General features: G+C 39.3%; 9 protein-coding genes across 9 annotated transcripts; 5 read left to right on the plus strand and 4 right to left on the minus strand.

The window, feature by feature from the left end:
• Nucleotides 1–4,812: 4,812 nt before the first annotated feature.
• On the minus strand, nt 4,813–5,385 carry KQ657_003324 (uncharacterized protein; the record flags this gene model as incomplete). Its single annotated transcript, XM_043194050.1, has 1 exon — nt 4,813–5,385. One exon carries the CDS (start codon nt 5,383–5,385, stop codon nt 4,813–4,815), a length of 573 nt encoding a protein of 190 aa, XP_043051102.1.
• An 820-nt stretch (nt 5,386–6,205) lies between these two features.
• RPS21 (40S ribosomal protein uS5) lies at nt 6,206–7,492 on the plus strand (the record flags this gene model as incomplete). The annotated part of the gene is made up of 3 exons (XM_043194051.1): nt 6,206–6,219; nt 6,333–6,348; nt 6,737–7,492. 3 exons carry the CDS (start codon nt 6,206–6,208, stop codon nt 7,490–7,492), a joined length of 786 nt encoding a protein of 261 aa, XP_043051103.1.
• Nucleotides 7,493–7,959: 467 nt separating this feature from the next.
• On the minus strand, nt 7,960–9,522 carry KQ657_003326 (mRNA-binding protein; the record flags this gene model as incomplete). Its single annotated transcript, XM_043194052.1, has 1 exon — nt 7,960–9,522. The coding sequence occupies one exon, from the start codon at nt 9,520–9,522 to the stop codon at nt 7,960–7,962; it is 1,563 nt and encodes a 520-aa protein (XP_043051104.1).
• Nucleotides 9,523–9,724: 202 nt separating this feature from the next.
• Nucleotides 9,725–12,838, minus strand: KQ657_003327 (uncharacterized protein; the record flags this gene model as incomplete). Its single annotated transcript, XM_043194053.1, has 1 exon — nt 9,725–12,838. The coding sequence occupies one exon, from the start codon at nt 12,836–12,838 to the stop codon at nt 9,725–9,727; it is 3,114 nt and encodes a 1,037-aa protein (XP_043051105.1).
• A 317-nt stretch (nt 12,839–13,155) lies between these two features.
• On the minus strand, nt 13,156–14,859 carry ABC1 (protein kinase; the record flags this gene model as incomplete). Its single annotated transcript, XM_043194054.1, has 1 exon — nt 13,156–14,859. One exon carries the CDS (start codon nt 14,857–14,859, stop codon nt 13,156–13,158), a length of 1,704 nt encoding a protein of 567 aa, XP_043051106.1.
• A 976-nt stretch (nt 14,860–15,835) lies between these two features.
• CRL1 (Rho family GTPase) lies at nt 15,836–16,933 on the plus strand (the record flags this gene model as incomplete). The annotated part of the gene is made up of 1 exon (XM_043194055.1): nt 15,836–16,933. The coding sequence occupies one exon, from the start codon at nt 15,836–15,838 to the stop codon at nt 16,931–16,933; it is 1,098 nt and encodes a 365-aa protein (XP_043051107.1).
• Nucleotides 16,934–17,509: 576 nt separating this feature from the next.
• KQ657_003330 (sphinganine kinase) lies at nt 17,510–19,000 on the plus strand (the record flags this gene model as incomplete). The annotated part of the gene is made up of 1 exon (XM_043194056.1): nt 17,510–19,000. The coding sequence occupies one exon, from the start codon at nt 17,510–17,512 to the stop codon at nt 18,998–19,000; it is 1,491 nt and encodes a 496-aa protein (XP_043051108.1).
• Nucleotides 19,001–19,928: 928 nt separating this feature from the next.
• HOT1 (uncharacterized protein) lies at nt 19,929–21,188 on the plus strand (the record flags this gene model as incomplete). The annotated part of the gene is made up of 1 exon (XM_043194057.1): nt 19,929–21,188. The coding sequence occupies one exon, from the start codon at nt 19,929–19,931 to the stop codon at nt 21,186–21,188; it is 1,260 nt and encodes a 419-aa protein (XP_043051109.1).
• Nucleotides 21,189–21,568: 380 nt separating this feature from the next.
• Nucleotides 21,569–23,236, plus strand: TRM2 (Trm2p; the record flags this gene model as incomplete). The annotated part of the gene is made up of 1 exon (XM_043194058.1): nt 21,569–23,236. The coding sequence occupies one exon, from the start codon at nt 21,569–21,571 to the stop codon at nt 23,234–23,236; it is 1,668 nt and encodes a 555-aa protein (XP_043051110.1).
• Nucleotides 23,237–23,424: the final 188 nt, after the last annotated feature.

The following is a 23,424-nucleotide window of genomic DNA, read 5'->3' on the forward strand; positions in this document are numbered from 1 at the left end:
AGTGAATTTTGAGACATCGAAGCTTGACACTTTATATTAGAGTGGAAAATAATGCGATGCAGTTAATTTTCCTTAACTAAGGTTAAATTAGTAAAACCTATTGTCGAATCCACATATACGTCACTACCTAATAGAACTCTGTAAGTGTATGGGTAACAAAGCCATGTCATGCAATTGTAGTTACAACTTTAAAGTTCATTACTAATAGCAAGATTTATAGTCAATCAATTTGTTTGTCTTGCAGGATTACACGGCATGTCAACAGTGCAATATGATAAATGCAGCTTGTAACGAGTTTCCAACGGCAAGATTTATGCGCCAACGTTTTAAACTGTATGCAACTTGGAGCAATATTAGCATCATTGGTCACAGATTAGTTTTGTAGCATTACCGGCAATGCTACATTCGTACTGTTTGGTCTTCCTCTGTATTATTTTTAGCATCTTGCAAATCCCGATACCAAATGTCCTGTTCAAAAACGTCGGATCAAAATGTGCATTTGAGGCGACTTCGATTAAAGCCCCCGTCCCAAACGAGTCTGTGGTGCTACCGGCAAGCAACCGTATTTGGTAACACGGCACTCTGTCAAAATATTCTAGCTACAGAGCATTCTCCATGTTAATTAATACATCAACTACAGCCCACTTTCATGAACAAATGTTAAAATGTATGACCAAGCTATTTTTATTCCATCCATCGATGTTGTCGATATCGTTTTGTCAGGATTAGTCAGTCTCGTAAGAACCAATGATCTTGTACAATAGAACACTAACTTTAAATAACATGCTGTACTCGTATCCTGCCAACTAATGATTTACTACAAGTGGTTCTACAATTGATATCACTCACACGGTGTGCTTACATCCTGATATCCTGAGTTATGGCCATGTGGAGGATATTGGTGCACTGTTTCTAACACTGCTAATTGTGTCCGATAGTGGGGTTGATCTGAACGTCTCATCGCATCACCGCACCTTGAAAAAGAAATTTTCACAGAATAAAGATACGGCAAAACAGAATATGCATAAAGAAAGAAAGAAAGAGCAAAGAAAAAGAAATTTCAGGAGAGGTCCATTGCGGAATTATTTTTATTGTCGTTCATGGAACAAAAGATAGGGTATACAAGTGGTGCAAAATAATTCTATTGCGCCGATTGGATTCTTGAAGGAACAATTCATGTGGTATTATTGCATATCGGAAGTTTCGCCGACTATTTCCTGGCCCTTGGGGAACTAACCTTGAGTCCCCGGTTTTGGTTGTCAGTAAGTGGTTTTATGTTTATTTTTCCATTACTTCCCCACCTAAAGCATAATTGCTTTTGTAAGAAACCCTAGCTCGTCTTGATTTACGTCTAACGCAGCTATTATTACTTACTCCTCATTAGGGTCTTGGTCACAGCGTGATCTGACACGGGCAATGCTGGAAAATGTAGGCGATACTCAGTCTACTTTGTTAGTTTGAAAGGTTCGCTTGTGTTTATAATTTTACTGGCGCATTAGACGCTTTCAATTGCGATTTCATTACCTTCTATCGCATTAGTTATTATATACTACACACATTATGACTATAAATATGACTGTAAGCTTTATTCGATGTTACCGATAAATTGTCCTAGTTTAGGTGTTTGGGCTGGCAGTGACATGGCGCATACACATTTAGTAAACGCAGAACCTCTTATCTTTTTGTTCCTTTCTTCATGTGGACTTTACTATCTGTGGTGAGGGCTTTCAAACATGTAAAGTCATGTGCAATTGAATCATCGTTGTAGCGACGTGAGCTATTTGATTCAAGAAAAATATTTCTAGGTCACGGGCTTATGTTAAAAATTAACTTTACAAGTTGGTGTAGAGCAAGCATTCCAGTTTTCTTCCTTATCTAGTTATAATAATTAACAAAGAAAATGTTGGCTGTACGCAGTTCTGTTAAAACTATATACAACGAAAGCTGATTGTCTTTACCTTCTTCATAAGAACACAAAAATCCAGTTAAGGTTTTATATTCATGCACAACTCTATCATGTTCAAAACACCTCCCAGATACACCAATATAGGTAAAAACAATTACTCTCAAGTAATTACTATATACGCATCATGGCGGTTAAACACTTGGATGTTATAATCTTTCCTTCATTAGCTCAAGTAAATGAATAATGTGCTAAGTGAGCTAAACGTCTATTTCGATGCATGGAACAGATTAAAGAAACGGTTGGCAAAACCTTCTACATCATTTTGTTTTATCTGAAATATGTGTGTCGCATTACCCATAAAATGTTCTAAAATTTATTCAAAGTCGTCCTGTCATCATTTTAGATTCCGAAAGCTGTTGACATGATGTAACCGTGCTATCTGAGTCAACGCCAACCGAGCTACTCATTTACAACTGTGGGGATACTGATTTGCTAGTTTTGGTTTCATCGAATTTTTCCAGTTCGAATGTCTGACGCCGACGGACAAGAGGATAGAATATGGGACAATATTTGAATTTTTTCAAAGGGGCGCTTAAAGTTATGAAGTATACGTTGCGTATATGTAATTAACAATTGGAAAATACTGTATAAGGTAAACGGTTGCTTGTCATCTGCAGATGTAGGAAGAAAGTTTAAACTAGTGGTGTGCATCTTGTCCTTTTCGGGTATTACGCCGAGCGCATCACGCGGATACGTGACGAAATACATCCACTCTATTGTTTACATCCAACATCCCTACAATCTGTTCCGAATAAGGTGCACTTTTTTTGGTGAGAATAAATGGGCGAAGTGCGTCATGATCTTTCACTTCATTTAGTGTTTGGCCCGTTGTCCATCAGAAGCAAACGTTTTCAGATGCGGTCAAAATGCAATTTCCAAACTCAAATATACTGACTTCATGTCGCTATGCCATGAATTTATTCAACACATTGTGTAGTTATCTTCTATTATTAACTTACATCTTGTCAATAGAAGAAATTATCTCAATTTGGTCTGACTTTGATGTTCAGATGATTAGTTTCTATTTTGAATTCTTGTGGTCTCACGAAAGTTCTTTTACGTAAAGATTCCTTTCAATCATTAATTGTAATTTATCCTTCATCGATTTTATTACCGATGAAAACACTATTATACCATTATTGAAGTTTTATTCCCATGGCTGCCTTACAACAGTATTGTCGAAAGGCTGATTAGAAAGGGTTATATTTTATTGTTTGTCGTTTCTAGGACGAAAAGATTGTTGCAATCTTTTTTCCTTCATCCAACAGTTTTACATGTAAGGAAGGGAAACCAAAAAAAAAAGTATAGGAGTGGTATTGACATTTGTAATAGACTATTTTAATTATGAAGCAAATAAAATGGATAGACAGTGCTGGCGATAACCTCACTTGTAATGTTATAATTCTTGATTGCGTCGTCACCTCTGACAAACTCGTTTTTGTTGCATGGATTCAATCTCCGAGTTAATCTATGGTATCGAAAACCGTCGTGCATTTCTCTAAAAATGTTCACTTGCAGATACTTGCATGGGATATTTCTTCCATGCTTATTTTTAAGCACATGTGCATTGCAGAAATTTGATTTGGTAGTTGCACATAGCTGTTATACATTTATAGCAACTTTAAGATGTTAAGTTTAGGTAGGCTATGTAGCGTTTGAGAAGATGATTCTCGGATTAGTTTTTACCCAAGTGGCTTCTTTTCTTCGTTGCAACTTTATTGAGAACTTGGCAACTCTATGCTAACAAGAGACTATGACGCAACAACAATCTACAATCTTATGTCACACCCGTAATTTAACACGCAGTTGTTACTATTCTTAGGTTTTACAATTAAATTGATGTCCTGTTTTTTGAGGATGCCTCTGATAGAGTAGTTGTAGTGAGCTACAATCTGTGTGTCTCCTTCAGAGTATTAACACAAGATTTCAATGTGTTCTAGATCCATAGTATTTTTCTATTTTTTCCTCCTGTTTCCTCCTTTGACATCTACGTAATGTCTTTCACATGGTATGCAGAATCAATTATGGGAATATTCGATAGTGCTACAATAATCTGCACGAATACTGATGATATGATCATTTAATATCTACAATTTTTGCTTAGTGAACCTCTAGAACGCTTTTGCTATAACTTGGGTATGAACTGCATGCGCAACGTTGTTTTAGTGGGAAAGAAATGGTGCAATTTTTGGTGTAAGGGGCTTTACTTATATACCCCACATATTGGAGGGAGAAATCTGTACTGATAAGAGCGAGTAAACTAATTTTACTTAGCTCCGCTAGGTATAGTTTTCTTTATCGTATTCTCTCGAATGGTTAAAACATACTTATAGATTACAATACTTGGTCTAGAAACATGTTGAATTTGCGCAAAAATACCTTGAAATTTTCCAAAAAATGTTAACCAACTGCGACCAACACATAAAATAACTTCAAAAAAAAAGGCATACAAAGGGCTTATGTGAATAAAAAAGAAACCTTCCAATCAGTGACTGTTTAGTACGGAATTAATGCAGTCCCTTCCATCAAAAGCCGCTGGAGGGATACTCCGACTGATTTATATATGTGCTCATTCAGTAGTCTCTCATCACCTCAACACTTGACCAATTTGCGCAGGCGAACTAAAATCTTATGACAGTTAATGAGGACGACACTTAAGGTTGCACACGGCCAAGTTTAATGAATAGCTTAATTAAATAAGTTAAAGCATACGTATGAATATATAATGGTTGATTCAAACACCGCGGAAGAAATAGACATTGGTAACATTCTAGACGTGGTCTACCATTAGTTGGTCAGAATCAAACATGTGGGAAAACAAAATACAATAGATTGGGCATCCCAGTTCAAATGGTACCCTTCTTGTCGTAAACAGGATAGTACTTGTTGAAGAAAAACGAATCTGCTGTGATCAAACCTGTGATAATAGCAGCATGCACACCAATAACCAATTTACTTTCAGAGTGTATTCTGTGACATTCCTTAATACCAAAGTAACCCGCAATAGCAGCAGTAATACCCAACAATCCTTGTACAACCACAACTGGGTTTTGCAATTCAACCAAAGCACGATCCGCAGCTACTTGAGTTTGAGGGACGATATTGGAAGTGAAAGAATAAACCAGTTCCTTTGTTTGAGATGCAGTAAGCACAATCTGATCCCAAACCTTCTTTAAGAAACTGGCACCTTCATCTTCCCATTCCTTTGCCTTCTTAGACAATTGCTCCTTTTTCTCCTTAGCATCCTTCTTCAATTCGTTAACCTTGACCTTTGCATCCTTCTTCAACTTCTCAAACTCCTCCTCGGGGACAACCTCAACGTTGCCTTTTGGTTCTATGGTGGTTTCAACTTGAGGAGGCGAGGGGATCTTTTTGGCTCCAGCGGGTCCAGAAGATGCGGCAGCTTCAGCGTAACTCATGATAAATAATTAAGACTAAGATAAATATGCTCTGGGGATTGACGTATTGACTACAACAAGGAAGAATATGTAAAAGTTAAAAAGAAGAAGAGAAGAAGAAAAAGAAGTCGTGAAACATTGTCCACTAAATTCAAGTCAAATTAAGGAGCAAATCCCTGATACCCATGTAAAGGGAGTAGAACTATGGTGTTCCATTTTAGGCTGCCTTAGAAAATCAAATGGCCTAGCTAGATTGCTTAAAATCCTGCAGGCAGAGCCGTCAAACTTATCAGACACTGGACAGAGCTGAAGAGAGCTGACAGTAATTACATGAACACATTGTAAAATAAAAGAGTAATACAATGTCTCTAATGCCTGTGAATGTAGCAGTAGACTGTCTTGTGTCTACCCGACATTATCTACAAATAGTACAACGAGACTCGTAATTAGTGTCCTTCCGACATTTTTTAATTATGAATGACAAGCAACAAAAAATATTAAACACCGGTTCTTAAGTGCGATCCCACAGCTTGCTGAGTCCCCACAGACAGACTTAATTCTACATTCTAAGCCAAAACCAGTGGGGACCATGATGCGTGCACAAACCACTGGTTGCAACTGACAGACAAAAAGACAGACCTACTTATGATGGGGATTAAGTTCGTTTCAGACACCCGTGACTCCATAGGAAAAAAATGGTTTCATGAAACAGGAGAAAACACACCATAATTTGAAGTTTGTTGTAGTGTTGGAATCAGTGTCTGGTAATTTGCGAGTGAGTATTTTTTTCATCAGACACAAGTGGAAATCCACGGAATTCCAAACTGCCCAACTGACAATCATGTTTGCTGTGGCGTACAACTACATCTATATCATAGAAGCAATTTGAAGTGTTCCAGTTACAATTCCCCACAAAACTAGTTCCTGATAAGACACTTTTCTTTGTGATCTAACGGACACCATTGTAGTAGGGCTCTACCACGCGTAATAATATATTGTGAAGAAAAAGCACCAGATTAGCTCTGCAATAACTTACAACAACAAGCGTGAAAGTATCGGCAATGCCTACAAGATAGATCATACAAGCAATAAAGATAAAGATATTCAATCAAGTAAATCATAGCTCACACAATAACCCACACACATCACGTGATAAAAACGTGTCTTTAATACGTTACTACAAATACAGGGCTTTAACCCTAAAAAGTGCGAAGTAAAATTTTCACCAGATGTGTTACGGAAACTAATGAAAAACTTTTAGACAGAGTGAAATTAAACATCGTCTTACTTAGTTCCTCATCTAATTATCGATTGAAAACCAACACCCCGGCTTTCCGCGTAACATTCCGATAATAAGAACGTATTAATTCAGAAAATGTCTGCTCCAGCTCAACAACAAGCCCCAAAGAGAAACTTCGGTAGAAGAGGTGGCCCAAGAAGAGGTAGAAGAGAAGAAGAAAAGGGATGGACTCCAGTCACCAAGTTGGGTAGATTAGTGAAGGCCGGTAAGATCACTTCTATTGAAGAAATCTACTTGCACTCTTTGCCAGTCAAGGAATTCCAAGTCATTGACACCTTGTTGCCTGAATTGAAGGATGAAGTCATGAAGATCAGATCCGTTCAAAAGCAAACCAGAGCCGGTCAAAGAACCAGAATGAAGGCTGTTGTCGTCATTGGTGACTCTAACGGTCACGTTGGTTTAGGTATCAAGACTGCCAAGGAAGTTGCTTCTGCTATCAAGGCTGCCATTGTCATTGCTAAATTGTCCATCATCCCAATCAGAAGAGGTTACTGGGGTTCCAACTTGGGTGCTCCTCACTCTTTGCCATGTAAGGTCACTGGTAAGTGTGGTTCCGTTGCCGTCAGATTGATCCCAGCTCCAAGAGGTAAGGGTATTGTTGCTTCTCCTGCCGTCAAGAAGTTGTTGCAATTGGCTGGTGTTGAAGATGTCTATACTTCTTCTTCCGGTTCTACCAGAACCACTGAAAACACCTTGAAGGCTACTTTCGTTGCTGTTGGTAACACTTACGGTTTCTTGACTCCTAACTTGTGGGCTGAAAACAAGTTGGCTGCTTCTCCTTTGGAAGTTTACGCTGAAGAAGCTGCTGCTGGTAAGAAGAGATACTAAATGTATTGAACTCTTATGTATTTTTAATAAATCTAAAGTAGTTTTCATCTCAATTATATTGTAATATCGTATTAAAGCTTAACTATACGAGGGTATCTATTTACGAGTTACTTATCCATAATGCACATACGAGAGATTGACACATTTGAAACATTTAAATTGTATCATTGAAGTCGTAAAAAATCTATACCTATTAACCAATAATTTCTATAATCCAATCCCGTTGAATGAATAAATAAATGTGTGAATGAGTGAGTGAAGTCGGCCATCTATATCCCTAGTGACAACTTTAATGCAGACATACTTCGTTTAGTCCACTGAGTTTGATAAATGTGTATTTAGTTTTGTACTGTAATGTACTGTATTGTATTGTAGTTTATTTTATTTTATTCTATTTTCTTCATTTTTTTTTTTTTGTTTATAAAATAGCTTACAAATAATTATAATATGCAGCCATAACAAGGTTATTACTGCTGAACTTGTCCCATAATCTGATCGTCAGGAACTGCAAAAGGCCTTGAATCAGTGGAACTACCAGAGTCTCTCGACCAACTATTTGGTTGAATGACTCTACCTTCCGGATGTCTGAACATACAGTTTTTGTTCAGACATTGCATGCCAAATCGACAATCTTCATCAATAGGATGTGAGAAATAACAGTTCATACGGACACAGTTAATACCTTCACGACATGGAGTGACTGTGGTTGCATGTCTTCTGGGGCATTTGTGGTTGGTACAGTTTGGACCATATTTACATTGTTCCAAGACCTTTTGAACATTGGGAGGACCCCCAGCAGCATTACCGTTGGAAAATGACGGAAGAATAATCTTCGGTTCTTGTTGATAATTTGGTGAAGGATGTGCTAATTCACACGAAGGATCACTACATCCTTTACCAGCTTGACACCAAGCAGGTTTGAAAACTTTGGCATCTTTGTTGGCAGGTGTTGGATGACCAAATGGACAAAGTTCCTTGGAACAAATAACTCCAAACTTACACAATGTAACAGGGTTTAAGGCTGCTAACTTGTTTATTTCATGTTGAGCTTTTGATTCCTTCAACTTTTCCATCAATTCTTGATCTTGATCAGGATGTAAATAGTTACAAGTTCCTGGAGGATTTGGACAATTGGGCCAGGCAAAACATTGCTTTGTAGGATGTGAAAATTGACAATCTCTATTCTTACAACCAGGGAAATTTTTACATCTACCCAAATTTGGTTTAGGTGTAAACTTCTTAACTTGAGTTTGATTTCCTGGCATATTCAAAGCCTTCTCAAGGTTAGCGGGGTTCTTCAATGCGAATGATTTCATCTTAGGGTTGGTTTGTTGGTTCTTACCGAACTTATTGATACCACCACGAGTACTGGTACCTCTCATTCCTGGTCCATGGCCACCTCTAGTTGCGTAACGTTTAGGGCCACTGGGTAAAACAGGCATCATGTGAGAATTAGAGTCTTCATCCATCAACAGGGGGTTATGGCCTTGAGATTCACCAGGAGCCTGAACTTGGACATGAGGATGGGAATGCACCGGTTGTATTTGGACTTGTTGTTGGGTCTGTTGTTGTTGATCCGGTGGCGAAACCTGTTGTTGTACTTGTTGTTGTTGTACTTGTTGTTGCTGAACCTGCTGTTGAGGTTGAGGTTGATGTTGATGTTGTTGATGTTGATGATGATGATGATGTTGTTGTTGAGGTTGTTGTTGTTGTTGTTGTTGCTGAGGTTGCTGAGGTTGTGACTGCCGTTCCTGTTGCTGTTGAACTTGGCTACCATTAGCCAAGTTGTTCAACCGTATGATCTCTTGGTAGATCGACTGAATAAAAGACTCGTCCAAAACCATTTCCGATATATCCTTGACTTCATTGATGATTTCGGCTGGACTTTTGTTCGCCACTATCAAAACCACGATATATTCGGCGATATCTGCTGCATCATCACCAATGGCAAATTTGTTCTTCAATTCATAAGTCAAGTTCTTCTTCAACTCGAGACCAACAGGTCCATCAGGATCAAAGTGGGTAGACATTTGTGTAATGATTGATGATAAAGAAGTATATTAGAAATCCAAAGATCCTTTACTCATCACTTTTATTTCTTGAAGAAGTTGAGGACAATTTCCGTCACGTGACAAAAGGAAAGGTATCACGTGATTAAAAATACACAACCACGTGATATGAAAAATCTAGACTAATAAAGTGTCGTCCACTATTGCAGTATGATATGCTTACCTATACCAATTCAAATAACTCTTCGGAAATACCTCCATAAATGTCCTTAATGACTTTTATGATAATATCCAACTCATTGGTAATAGCATTGGTAACCAAAATATAAGAGTATAATAAAACGTAATCATCTGTAGTCAATATGGATTCCGTCATTCGTCTGATATTGTTTAACTTGACCAACATCCGGTCCAATGCATGTTCAGTAGAAGCAGGTTTATTTGGTAGAGGAAACCCTAACTTTAAAGCACTAGTAACCATGTAGAAGATCAAAAAGATCCGTTGTTGAATCTCATGTCTATCGGATTCAGTAAGGTCAAGTACATGCTCTTCCCCCGGAGATAAGTTCGGGTCGACTTGAACAATCAAATCCAAGTTCTTGAACGAACTTAAGATATTTGAAGTACTTTTAACCAATTTTTCGTATTCAGACAGTCTGAAGGGTCCCTTCCAACGGAACTCCAAGGGAGCCTGTTTAACTAAAGTTTCACATTCTCTTAGTAAGTTATTCATTTCCTTTTCGTCCCGTATTCCAACCAATTTTTTAGAGCACGGATCGTATTCAAAGGGGTCACAGTTCCAATTGACCCCCATTCTTAACCAGAGAACTGACAAGGCCAATTTCAATCTTCTCCTAGCACTATTGGGAAGAAAGAACGTCGCCATAGTCAAAGCAAATACAATCCCTATGGAAACAGATATAAATCTGTGGAATGCAATTTCTCCCACTATGGGGTTTTCCCCACCTTCTCTTCCATCTTCGGTATCCTTCTGTACCATTGAATAAGAATACAACGCCGTTAAGTTGTAGGTCAAAAGGATGAACCTCCCAAAGGGGTTGTTCTTCTTCCAGTAGATGATAATGTAGAAGGAATACAACGAGATAATAAAGCCAGATAATGCCAATGCATATGGGTTCCCATCAGTTAATGTCCAAACAGCATAAGCTAGAAATGAGCCCATGAATGTCCCTAAAAATCTCCATTTAACAGTCATATTAGTACCTCCGAGCGACTTGTTCATCATGATACAGTAAACTGTGAGTGCCCATTCGAGTCTCCACTGTATGAAGATTTCCTTTGTGGGAGGCCAGAACGCAAATGACGACATAATGAAGGCCCCTAGCCCTACTCTGATCCCAAATTGAATATCTCGTCTGGATAAAAATCGAAACATAGTGTAGGTTTTCACTCTGAACCGTTGTACAAAGTTGTCTTTGGGTAAGTTGGGTTTCTTAATTTGCTGAGACCTAATCTGCTCCTGTAGATCAAAAATCGCTGCATTTAGAGTACTCCCATAGGATGCAATCTTGGCTGCCGCTTCTCTACGTCTTGCCAATCGACCTGAAGGGTTGAACGTCTTGTTGAACCACATCTTTAACCAATCCCATGATCTTGGAGACCTTCGTTTATCGTCGTATTGCTCGGTTATCTTCAAAAAGTCCATCAACTCTCCAGCAAATGAAACCAATAAACTACTAAAGTTCCCACAGATAGCAGCCACTTCCTCTTGAGCCGTTAGGAAATTCCAGTCTTCATTGCTGCCAAAAATTTTCTGTTCGTACAAAGTGCCTAAAGCTTGGTTCTGTTTAATCTTGTATAGGTCCATGGCTTGGTTCAAGGAGTCTTGAAACTGTCCGGTTTCAATAAACTTATAAGGATCGTCATCTCTCCTCTTTTCGAACGGAACTTGGGCTAAAATACCCTTCATGGTGAAAATAAACGACTTCATTGAAGGTCCCAAATGATACACAAACATGTCAAAGAGTTCACTTGGATTAGTGGCACTCTCTGTGTTCCCATAGTCAATAGCAGTCATGTTCTCCACGCTTTGGGAAAGACTATATGAACTTGAATGGTAGCTATCAAAGCTAGCAACAGAACCATTGTCATCATTACCATTGCCACTATTGTTATTACTATTCTCGTTAAGAACTTGGACTTCCATCTCGTATGAACATTTCAACGCTGATAATATCTCCATAGATGTGACTGTGGACTCAACCAATTCTTTCAAGGTATACCATTCTTTCTCGTTCCCCACCAATAGCAATTGATATTTGGCTTCGCCCAATCGTTTACTTAAATCCGCCTGGTGTTTCTTTAGTTTGTTAAAGATGTCATTCTCCTTGGTGCCGGTGATTCTTTCCCCAACAAGAAATTTGTACGAAACCAACGATAAAACCGAGGAAATGGTGTTATAGGAATCGTTAAGTGACTTCCGGAGCTCGTGAACAGCATTCTCCGGAGCAATAAGATAACAAACCAACACCGAGGTCAAACATCCCAGCAGGACAATCCAGAAATGAGCCAAGAGTCTTTCTATGGGTATCAGGGCTGAATTTTGGCTTCCTTCCTTAACAATAGACGTCACAATTGTAATGTACGCTAAAGAACATGCAGTGTTGAAGGTTTGTAGGTTGACCTTCTGCTTCATAAATGCTATGACCCCCAACGACACAGAAGAGAAGATGAGGTCTAGAACATGACTGATTTCGTCTTGTCCCTGAAGATAGACAAAGGCGGCTATCATTCTGCACCCAAAACTAACCCCGAAACTGAATAGTAACGAGACAACAACAAAGATCAACGTCTGTATCATTGAGCCTTGAGATCTTGCAGGATGGAAATATACGGCTACAGTTGCAACCACATGTTTAGAATCAGATTTCCCTAGTAGCTCGTTGAAGGGAGTCCAATATACTGCAAATGAAGCAATGAAATATGCAACAGAACACTTGAAAACATTCCATACAATTGCAGATTTCCATGCATCAATAAACAACTTTTTGGCACGTAGTATTTGTAGTTTGCACCAATCTCTGTAACTTAGTCGAAGTAGATTAGCACCACCAACTAACGGAGTGTTCTCATCAATGGTATGAGAAAAAAACGTTGATAACGATAATGTGGTATGAATTCTTTCTCCTGTCAGTGGGATGATGACCGATTCTCTTCTATTGAAACCGGCTGGTCTTGAGAAGTTGATTTCAATTAACCCTTCCGTAGTTAATTCACTTGTCAGTCGTTTCATTTTCTGAGGAGAACCCCTACCAGGACCGCCATCTAGTATCCCTCTTACCAGGTTATCAGTAAGATCATAGCTCTTGTTGCTCATCTATGCATATAATATGCGTGTAAGGTTGTATGTGTATGCGTTCGTATTTGGAAACAGCTATGTATGATGTTTGCGCTCATGTACGCGCACATGCACTTATGTATGCTGGTATGTATGTTTGTGTATAAGTATGTAGAGAAGTCTTAGAGTAATCCTTATCAATCAATCTTATTTCAGCACTACTTCTCTTAGATAACCACTAATGGGCTCTAGCACAACTAAAACAGAATACCGCATTACGTAATAAAAGGCACAAATACAAACGGATAATGTTATCATAAGTTCTTCTATTTACAAGAAATATCATATACAAATCATTATTTAGATTTTGGTTCTTCAAAACCAATAACGTCCCTGAAAAGTTGTTCACAAGGAACACTGGCATTCAATCTGGCGCACAACAAAAATACACCACTGAGTTTCCGATGTAAGGAATAAGTTTCTTCAGGTGGTGGAGTTAACCGTTCATTTAACATTAATCCAATGTTGCCCCTAACTCTGTCTGTAATGGTTTGGTTTTTAAAATTGAATGGCTTTCCATTATTCAGTTTAGGTGAGAATGCCTCACCTAATACCATTACTGAATCAACATGAGCCTTCTTCATGGCTGGACTCTCCAACCCAGTCAAATAACCTAATTTGACCGAGAATTCTTCCACCTTGGCCTCGTCCTCTAATGCAGCAGCTCTCAATACACTGACATAATTGTTAATAAATTCATCAGGAAAATCTCTTGCAGCCCCAAAGTCTAACAATTCAATCTTCTTTGTATTTTCATTATACAAAAAGTTAGCCCAATTAGGATCAGTTTGCATAAACTTATATTTTGCAATTTCTTCCAAGCATAATCTCATGATATTTGTAGCAATCCAATCCTTTGTTTCTTGATCCCAATCTCCTTTGATGATTTCTACTCCTCTCATTCTCTCCATTGTTAACACATGTTCTCCACATAATTTATGGAATACTTGAGGAACTGTAAAAGCTGGATCATCTTTAATCATTTCTCTAAACCGGATTAAATTTTGTGCTTCTCGAATATAATCACATTCCCATTTCAATTCCACACGAGCATTGGCGATAGACTTATCCAAGAATAATCCTGGAGGTAAGATAGAAGAAGCAGTCAAAAGCATAAGAATATTATTCAAATCAGAATCAATAGAATCCTTAACCCCAGGGTATTGAACTTTAACTACCACTGGAGTCAAATCTTCAGTAACTGCATTATGAACTTGACCAATTGAAGCTGCAGCAATAGGAACATCTTCAAAAGATGCAAATAATCGTTCTCTCCACCCATCACCTAAATCTCCAACCATAACTTTTTCCAATTGTCCTTGAGGCATGTAATGGGCCAAGTTTTGTACTCTAAGAATGATTTCTTGAATCTCTTTAGGAAGCACAGACAGGTCTTGGAATGAAAGTAATTGACCAATTTTCAAAGCAGCACCTCTCATTTGACTAAATTTTGTAGCCATTCGTTCCATATTTTCAGGAGTAAAGAATAATGTTTTCATTGATGGAGTAGAGGTATTTCCCGCTGCATAATGCTTGATACCTTGTGAAGCGGCACCCAAACTCATACCTGCTGCAAGAGTTCCGTAATGGAATATTCTCGAAAGTCTACTACTGGGAACCTGACTCTGATGCAATTCAACTGGACTTTTTTCCTTTAAACCGATGGTTTTGACCTTTTCTATCGACTCAATTTGTTCATCCGATGTCGACGCCGTAGTCTTCGTGGTGTATTCTCTGGTCTGTGATTTCTGTGTAGTACCCGGAGTCTTACGACGATGTTTTGACCGAGTTTCCGCACTTCTTCGGGCTTCAACAGATTTTTGTTGAGTTTCATCCCACATAGAACTGGAACCATCAAAAGTCTTCACCATCTTGCGAGTACCGGAGAATTCATACCACCGGGACAAATCACGTTTCGCCAAACCAGCAGACTCGCACGCCACTTTGAAAGCGCTATTAGCCACTACCACAGCTTCAAACACAGACTTGGAAAAGGTCATTGTGGTTGTTGTTTAAAGAATAGCGTTGTCAATTGACAAAATGCTATTGGAATAAGTGAATTCGTTAAAGCATATTATTGTGCGACACACTACCTGATATTCAAGTATAACACTAGACGCTTGTTAGTGCTGAAAAGTACTTACAAACTTTTGCTTTTCCATTCATTGCTGATGATATAATAATGCTTGTGATGACCAGGATTTCACGTCGAGACTAGTCCTAAGGTCAGGGGAAGGCAGCTCAATAGGAACAGACACAAGAACCTTCAATCATTTAGTCAAAGTATCTTTAAGGAGGATCTTTACAGTGCTGTTGCTGACATATGCCGTATCTATCGTGAGATAACTATTGGTATACAAATAGCCGTATTCACCTAGTAGAATTTTTGTCCTGAGTACAATAAAGAAAACTATTCTAAAGACGTTAGTAGATTTACTTTATCAAATCACAGCACTCCACTGTACCACTAAACTGCGCTACACCGCGCTGCTTACAATGTACTTCATTGCACTGTACTGCTCTGCACCGCACTACTGCACCGCACTGCTCTGCACTGCACTTTCGTCTTAACCATATCTGTCGATCTTTAGCTATAGAAGGCTTTAATACAACCTTGGTTACACTAAACGGCTAAACTACTCACGTTTGATTTGCTTCAAAAAACAGCTTTGTGATCTTCCCTAACCAAGAATCGTGACGAAACCATACATTCCCGCGGCGGTGCCGATATGGTCGGCCACAGCCCAATTCGGGTACAATGCAATACCTATTGATATTCCATAAATAGACTCATGTTAACATAAACAGCTTTCGGATTAATACCACCGCTACTACTTTACACTCGGTGTGTCTTTTCTTGGTGTATCATATTACAATTATACAATTATCATTCCTTGACTTTTCTTCCACGTCCAAGTACGTTGCATGTAAAAGTAAATAATCCATTGCCTTCCTTACTGATTCCATTGATGCATAATGTCGAACCCCTATACACAGAATAAAGGTTCTCTAGGGGGTACCGTGACTCCAGATTTACAACCTACAGGCCAATTCAATCCATATACCTCATCTTCAACACCCCAACGACTGCCTCGCCAACTCCAATCTGGTTCGCCTTATGACTCGCAACTTTCTCCGGGCAAAAGATCATTAAATCCTTACGAAGAAGCAAAGAGAAAATCAATGGTGGATAAGCAACATAAAGAAATGTTTCTGGACTCAATGAAAGTTATTACCGATGCAGATACAGATTTGAATCCGGATTATCTTTTCCAGGAGGACTTGAAACGTCGGGGTGATCATCGGATGAAAATCGTGGTTGTTGGAGATGGTGGCTGTGGTAAGACTTGCCTTCTCACCACCTACACTAAAAACAAGTTCCCTGAATTGTATGTCCCCACTGTTTTTGAGAGTTATGTCATCAACGCTGCTAGTCCTCAGGGGAAAGTTGTGGAATTGGCACTTTGGGACACAGCTGGTCAAGAAGAATATGATCGGATTAGACCTTTAAGCTATCCTGATGTTGATGCACTCTTGCTATGCTTTTCCTTAAGCAATACTACTTCTTTGAACAATGTCAGAGACAAATGGATAAGTGAACTCAATTATTTTTGTCCCAACGTGCCAATTTGTCTTGTCGGCACCAAGAGTGACTTGCCTAATGAAGTTCCTCTGATAGTTGGTATAGCAGTGGCTAAGGAGATAGGGGCAATTGCATATGTTGAATGCTCCGCTAAAAATATGAAGAATGTTCGTACTTCGTTTAATATTTGCATGGACAATCATATAAGACAAATAGCCATTAAAGAGCAAATGGAAAAATCCGCTAGGAAAAGGCATTCATTATTTGGTGGGTCCCATTCCAGAAACAACAGTTCTATACATTCTAAAGGACACTTAAAGGGCAACTCTTATGATTTATCTGTGCATCTTGATGGACCATTGGTTGAAGAGAATGATGCTCTGGAACCAGTGAATCCTTATGGGAACTTTACAAACCATAGAGTTGAAGAAGACGAGTTTTCTTTCGCCAGGAGAGACCAGAAGAAGAAGAGGAGATGTGTAATTTTATAGACTTTTTGCACCTATCAATTCGATACAGAGAAAGATGGTCAGCTCGGATAAATTTTTCGTATATATAATCCGTAACTATACAATTATGCGAGAGATGCAGATAGCAGTTGAACAAGTAATGGCCACATTGCATTAAAGAATACTTTAACATGGTAAGAATATGAAAACCTTAAGCCAGTAGAATTGTACGCGTAGACCAATGTAAACAAAATCACAGCACCTAAAGAATTAATAGACATAATCTTGATAACCCTTACACAATGAACCACTTTCATTTCTTACATAATGAAGTACTTCTATTCACTACGCCATAAAATAACATGCACTACAACTGGTAGTTCACTATAGACTTTGAAGATGTTATCTGTCAACCTCCGCTACCTGTACCAGGTAAGCCTTGGGAGAAAAGTAGTGTGCTCTGCCGCGCGATCTGAAGTCTTGTTTTTATTCACAGCTATTCATAGATAAATACTCAATTCAATCACGGTAAACACCAAGTTGGAGTTTACGCAATTGAACTTGATGTCATCAGAGCGTCCACAGAGAGTTATATAGAACATATAGCATAGAGTGACAATGTCAGTGCTCACCAAAAGACGTGGTGAATACAAAGAGAGAGAAGGCAAACCAGAAGCAGAACCCAAGGAAAATCATGGTGTTAAGGATCAAACTGGGGTGCATGACGCAGGGAACAAATCTGAAGAACATTATCGGAAAAACCTTCCACCATGGAGGTTCAACCTTAGGCAAAAGTTTCTTCCTATCGTTCGTTGGGAAACAGAAGTGCTTGCTTCCATGCAAAAGAAGGTTCGTACTCCATGGCTAGATTATTACTTTGCATGGTCTGCTAACTTGGCTTCTCATACATTTTATGTACTTTGTCTTCCGATGTTTGAGTGGTTCGGATCATCTAAGATTCCAAGAGACTTGGTGTATGTGTTGGGATTAGGTATCTATGTTCTGGGTAATTTAAAGGATTGTATGTGTCTACCAAGACCTCGGTCTCCGCCCTTACATCGGATCACCATGAGTGAATACACTGCCCAAGAGTACGGATTTCCCTCCAGTCATTCAGCCAATGCTACGGCTGTTACATTGATTTGTTTATGGCGACTTTTAGAGGTGAAGGAACAACTTACCTCTTCGGTGTTAGTTTGCACTCTTGCGTTCTTAATCTTATACTATGTTTCGTTGATTTTTGGTAGACTTTATTGCGGTATGCACGGATTTATAGATGTGTTTGCCGGAACTGCTATCGGCGTCGGACTATTTTTGTTCCGCTTTCTCGTTGGTCAAAAGTTTGATCAATGGCTTCTTGTTCCACAGGACTCTTCCTGGTGGGGGCTCGTACTGACCCCTATCTTTATCATTGGAGGAAACTTACTTCTTATTCACACTCATTTTGAACCAGTTGATGATTGTCCGTGTTTTGATGATACAGTAGCCTTCGTGGGAGTTTTAATCGGTCTAGACCTTTCGCATTGGGTTGCATGTATTACGGGCGTTGTTGGACGGACTAACAATTTTGAAGACCCTATGAGAATTAATTACGACTACAACGAATTGGGATCGCTTAAGACAATTGCTAGAGTTATTGTTGGAGTGACATTAATTGTAACCTGGAAAGCTATTGCAAAACCCATTGTGTTTACTTTATTACCACCTATTTATAAGTTTGTGGGTGTTTATGTACCTCGTCGGAGTTTCAAATCTACTGCATTCACAAAGGAATCTTTAAGTCGGATTAGATCTCAATCAATATCAAATATTGACGTGCAGCAAGTGGGGGACATCAACGGATTAATTAAACTGGTAACATCTACACAAAACAGCATAGATTCCGTTGGTCCGGTTAACGACATAGATTATTACGAGATGCTAGACTATAAGAATAAGCACCCGGAAGAACCTGATTCAGCCATAGATATGGGACCTCCAACTAACAGTGTGTTTAAGCCGAGGTACGATGTGGAAACTGTTGGCCGGTTAATCATTTATGCGGGAGTAGCAACTTGTACCTTTTGGGGGTTCTTTTATGCTACCCAGTCGCTAGGTTTAGCATGTTAGTATAATATTATAATGTCAATTCACAGCAGACAGTGTCTGAAAGAGTACTGATGTCAGTGAACTCCCAGTCTGTAACTACAAGAGTGAAATTGGTGAGTACACATTTTTGCCGACACTAGTAGAACGATTGACTAACAGATTGAAGGAACGGGCCAACTCACAGACTGACTGCTTTTAATCACAACATGTAGTATACGAATGACAGAAATAATGACAGAAATAGTCTCCGTTTTACTGCTACTAGCAAGTATCCAGACACAAGACAAACCCCATTAAGTCTGCTATTTTCATTAAGTGATTCAAAGTACAGTTAGTCTGTCTGCGAATCATCAAATTGAATACAGGAAAAGTCTAATTTGCAGCCTTTCATGCGGAGGTTGTTCTCCGACTGTAGTGAACCTGCCGACATCTTCCGAGCATTTGTCCCTTTTATAAGGAAAAACTAACAAAAATGTCGCGCGACATTGAAAATTAAGGGACGCGACACAGGGGGTGGACAGAAAAAGTCAGACAGTCATCAAAGTGGGAAAAATGCAAGTAATCAAAACAACAACAACAATAATAATAATAATCTGTCGGTCTGAAAGTAAAAATTAGACAAGTCCAATTTAAGTGTTATATTAGTATTGGCTCATCTCCAAGTCTATTCCATCAAGTTGTATACGATCACCAGACACGACACAACCGACCAGATATAAGACTATTTAGAAGCAATTGAGTTGAGTCCTGTTACTGTCTGATTCCATACGACAACCTCCGACACATTATGGATAACACCTACAACAACAGTCAGACAAACCCTCTGGTATATTATAGTACCAGTGGACAGTCTATAAGCGAAGTGTATACGCAAATGGCCACTCTCCAGAAACAGTTCAATTCTTTTTCCCATTTCACATACCAAAAGCTCAGTGATCTCTCCCAAAGAATGGATGAAGTTTATCAGACACTTGGAGAGCTTAGAACGTTCCAGCAACATCAACACGAGACTCTAATGGCTAACCCGGGGCCCAATTACGCTTCTGCGTCCGACAGAGAATTGATGGAACGGTTTGTCAGATCAATGCTGACCTTTGCGCGTGAGTTCACTCAGTATTCATCCGGAGATGGACCCCAAGCTGTGACTGCTGCCAATAGTGGCAACAATGGGAAGGGGGTCACCGGTGCAGATGATGGGAATGTTGTGACGACATCCACAGATCAAGATAACAGAGGGAAATCAATGGCTATTAATGTCATGACTGATCCTTCGTATGACTTTATCAGTAGAAACAACAATACCAATACCAACAACAACTTCAGCAGAGCTTCCAATAACGCAAGATTACCCTATGGGGGTTCAGGTGCTGGTGGTGGGGGGAGTGGCACTGCTGTTGTGGGGGCCGGAAATGCTTCAGTAGCTGGCGGCGGAGATAAGGACGGAGAATTGGTGAAAAGGCGAAAGGGTAAGGATAAGAGAAACAACAACAACAATAATTCCAGTGACCCCAGTGGCAACCAATCAGGAAAGAATCTACAACAAAGTAATAATCTTCAATTGTCACCTTCCCTTCCTGCTTTGCTTCTGCCCAGCCAATTAGATCATCATAGAAGACTACCTCCTCCACAAGCAGCTCTGCGTCTGGCTCAACTGCAACTGGATCCCTTAGGTTCAAGTGGAGGTAGTTATCAGATAACTTCTGGTATTCTTAGTGGGACTGGAGCCACTTCACAGAGCCCTGTAACTGGAGGAGCTGGTGGAGGACCTGCACCAGGCACACTGTCAGCTTTCTATACCGGGAATGGAACCCCTGGCGGGGGAGTTAACGGTGGAGTTAATGGAGATAAGGACCACCCATCTAAAAGAAGAAAAGTCTCTCGCAAAGATTTGAGTGAAGTTCCTAAATATAAACTTGAAAAGTCTCTTAAACTGATCGAACATATTTGGAAAGAATATGAATACGGAGTTAACGACAAACCACCGTTAAGAGCATTGGAGGAAAAGTTTGGAGCGAAATGGAGAGACGAAACTCAACTGCGGACTTATTTGAGACGGAAGAAGATTTATGATGCCATTTTGAAAGGTAAAGATAAAGGTTATACCGAGGCTGAAGTAATAAAGGAATTGGAAGATGCTCGATATGATGGAGGTAATAAACGCAAATCATTAATGTGGTTAACTGGCAATATCCCCGACAAGTTTCAGTAACCTCAAGCCTATATTCTTATTTATCAACTGTCTGTCTGGTGAATAGGGCAATTCCAATGCTAGTTTGACACGCAACCATGCCAACAGCTATCTTGTCATGTTCAACCTTCTTTTTGTATATTGTCTTCTTTTATAGTGTAATAATGTATTATTGTGTTTCCTATTTGACATTAGTGTGTCCCCCACTTTGCACCCAAACGATGTGGGGGAAATCTCAATTATTCGGAGTTGCAGCAGACACGGATTCTTTATCTAGTCGTCGTGTCGGACCAACCACAAGTGAACTGTTGATAATCAGAAATTTTCAGACATACAGTAAGCCATCTCATCGAGACCAACAGGAGCGTGACTCAACTCAGACAGAGACAGTAACAGAAGATATGACTGAGGAAGAGGGAAAGAAGCGCACTGTTGAAGACGCAACGACAACTGTCAATGTCGTCCAAAAGAAGCAACACCAAAATAGAAAGCTGAAGAATAAAAAGTATAAATCAAAGCCAATTGATCCCACAGCACCACTTGGTGTACTTCAATATGAAATAGCCAATCTCCTCAAGGAACACGATCTCACATCAGCACAGACTGAAAATGACTTGAAGCTGATTCTAAATGACGAATCTGTGGCCCAAATATACCACCGTACAGTTACAAATGTTCCCATCTTACAGCTTAGTAGTAATGGAGATGGGTTAGCACTCATTGGTCATCCCACAAACATAGAGGGCAAGCAAGTGGTAGTGGTTCCATTTGGATTACCAGGGGATGTTGTTACCATCAAAGTATTCAAATCACATCCAACTTATGTTGAGTCTGATCTAATTAGCATAGAAAAACCTTCCAATATTCGAGATGATTCTCGAATTTCGTGTCGTTACTTTGGTTCTTGTTCTGGATGTCAGTATCAGGCAGTTGCATACCTGGAACAACTTGAGTTGAAAAGACAAACCATTATAAATGCTTATAATTATTTTGCGTCTCAATTGAAGCAACAAGACAAGTTACCAGAAGTTGACAAGACTCAAGGGTCTCCATTGGAGTTGGGTTACAGAACCAAACTTACTCCCCATTTCAACGTGCCCAATAAGAATAAAGAAATAGAGGCAGATTTCGTTCCAGCTCTTGGGTTTGGAGCCAAGGGAAGACCCACCTGGCGTAAAACCGATGGAGGCTCCTATTCCATTTTGGATATCGAAGAGTGCAATATTGGAACTCAAATCATTAACATAGGAATGAAGAACGAGAGAAGTCGGTTCAAAGAAGAATGGAAAAAGTATAAGAATGGAGCCACTATTCTCCTTCGCGAAGACACTCACGTTTTGTCTGATGACAACGACAACGATAAACCAGAAATAATTGGATCCAAAAATGCTGATGGAAATGTCAGTCTGGTTGAAATTGAAGTAGATAATGGTGACAAATTGCTTAAAACATGTGTGACTGAATCCAGACAAATCGTCAAAGAATATGTCAACGGGTACACCTTTGAGTTTAGCGCAGGGGAATTCTTCCAGAATAATAATTCCATATTACCACTTGTTACCAACTATGTTAAAGAGAACCTTTCATTGGATGGTCTTAACTCAGGTTTGGAAACCTACTTGGTTGACGCATACTGTGGATCCGGATTATTTTCCATCACTTGTTCCAAGAACGTTTCTCGGGTTATTGGTGTTGAAGTGTCTGCAGATTCAGTCAAGTTTGCTGAACGGAATGCTGCCTCCAACAAAATCCCCAATTGTAAGTTTATAGTGGGTAAAGCGGAGAAGATCTTTGAGGACATTGATATTCCTGCTTCTCAAACTGCAGTGATCTTGGATCCGCCTAGAAAGGGATGTGATGAAGTTTTCTTGAACCAATTGGCTGCATTCAATCCAGTAAAGATTGTGTACATTAGTTGTAATGTTCATTCACAAGCTAGGGATGTTGAATGGTTCATTAACAACACCACCAATGGATCTCAGTACCAAGTTGAAAGCATAAAGGGGTTTGATTTCTTCCCTCAGACACATCACATTGAGAGTGTTGCTGTGTTGAAGAGAGCTGTATAAGTTTAATAGAGTTAGTTATTACATTTAATATATTGCAGCCATTCAATATCCATGTATATATAGTTCCCGTATTTGTACCCTAGTTGAAATCACGTGCAGAAGTTTCAAAAACCCTAATGCCTTCAAGGTGACTGTGAGAAATAAAGAGCCAAGGTGTTACACAAAACCATGACACTTCCTGCGTATAG

This window comes from Scheffersomyces spartinae, assembly GCF_019049425.1.
Source record: "Scheffersomyces spartinae strain ARV_011 chromosome Unknown scaffold_3, whole genome shotgun sequence".
Classification (NCBI taxonomy): domain Eukaryota; kingdom Fungi; phylum Ascomycota; class Pichiomycetes; order Serinales; family Debaryomycetaceae; genus Lizanozyma; species Lizanozyma spartinae.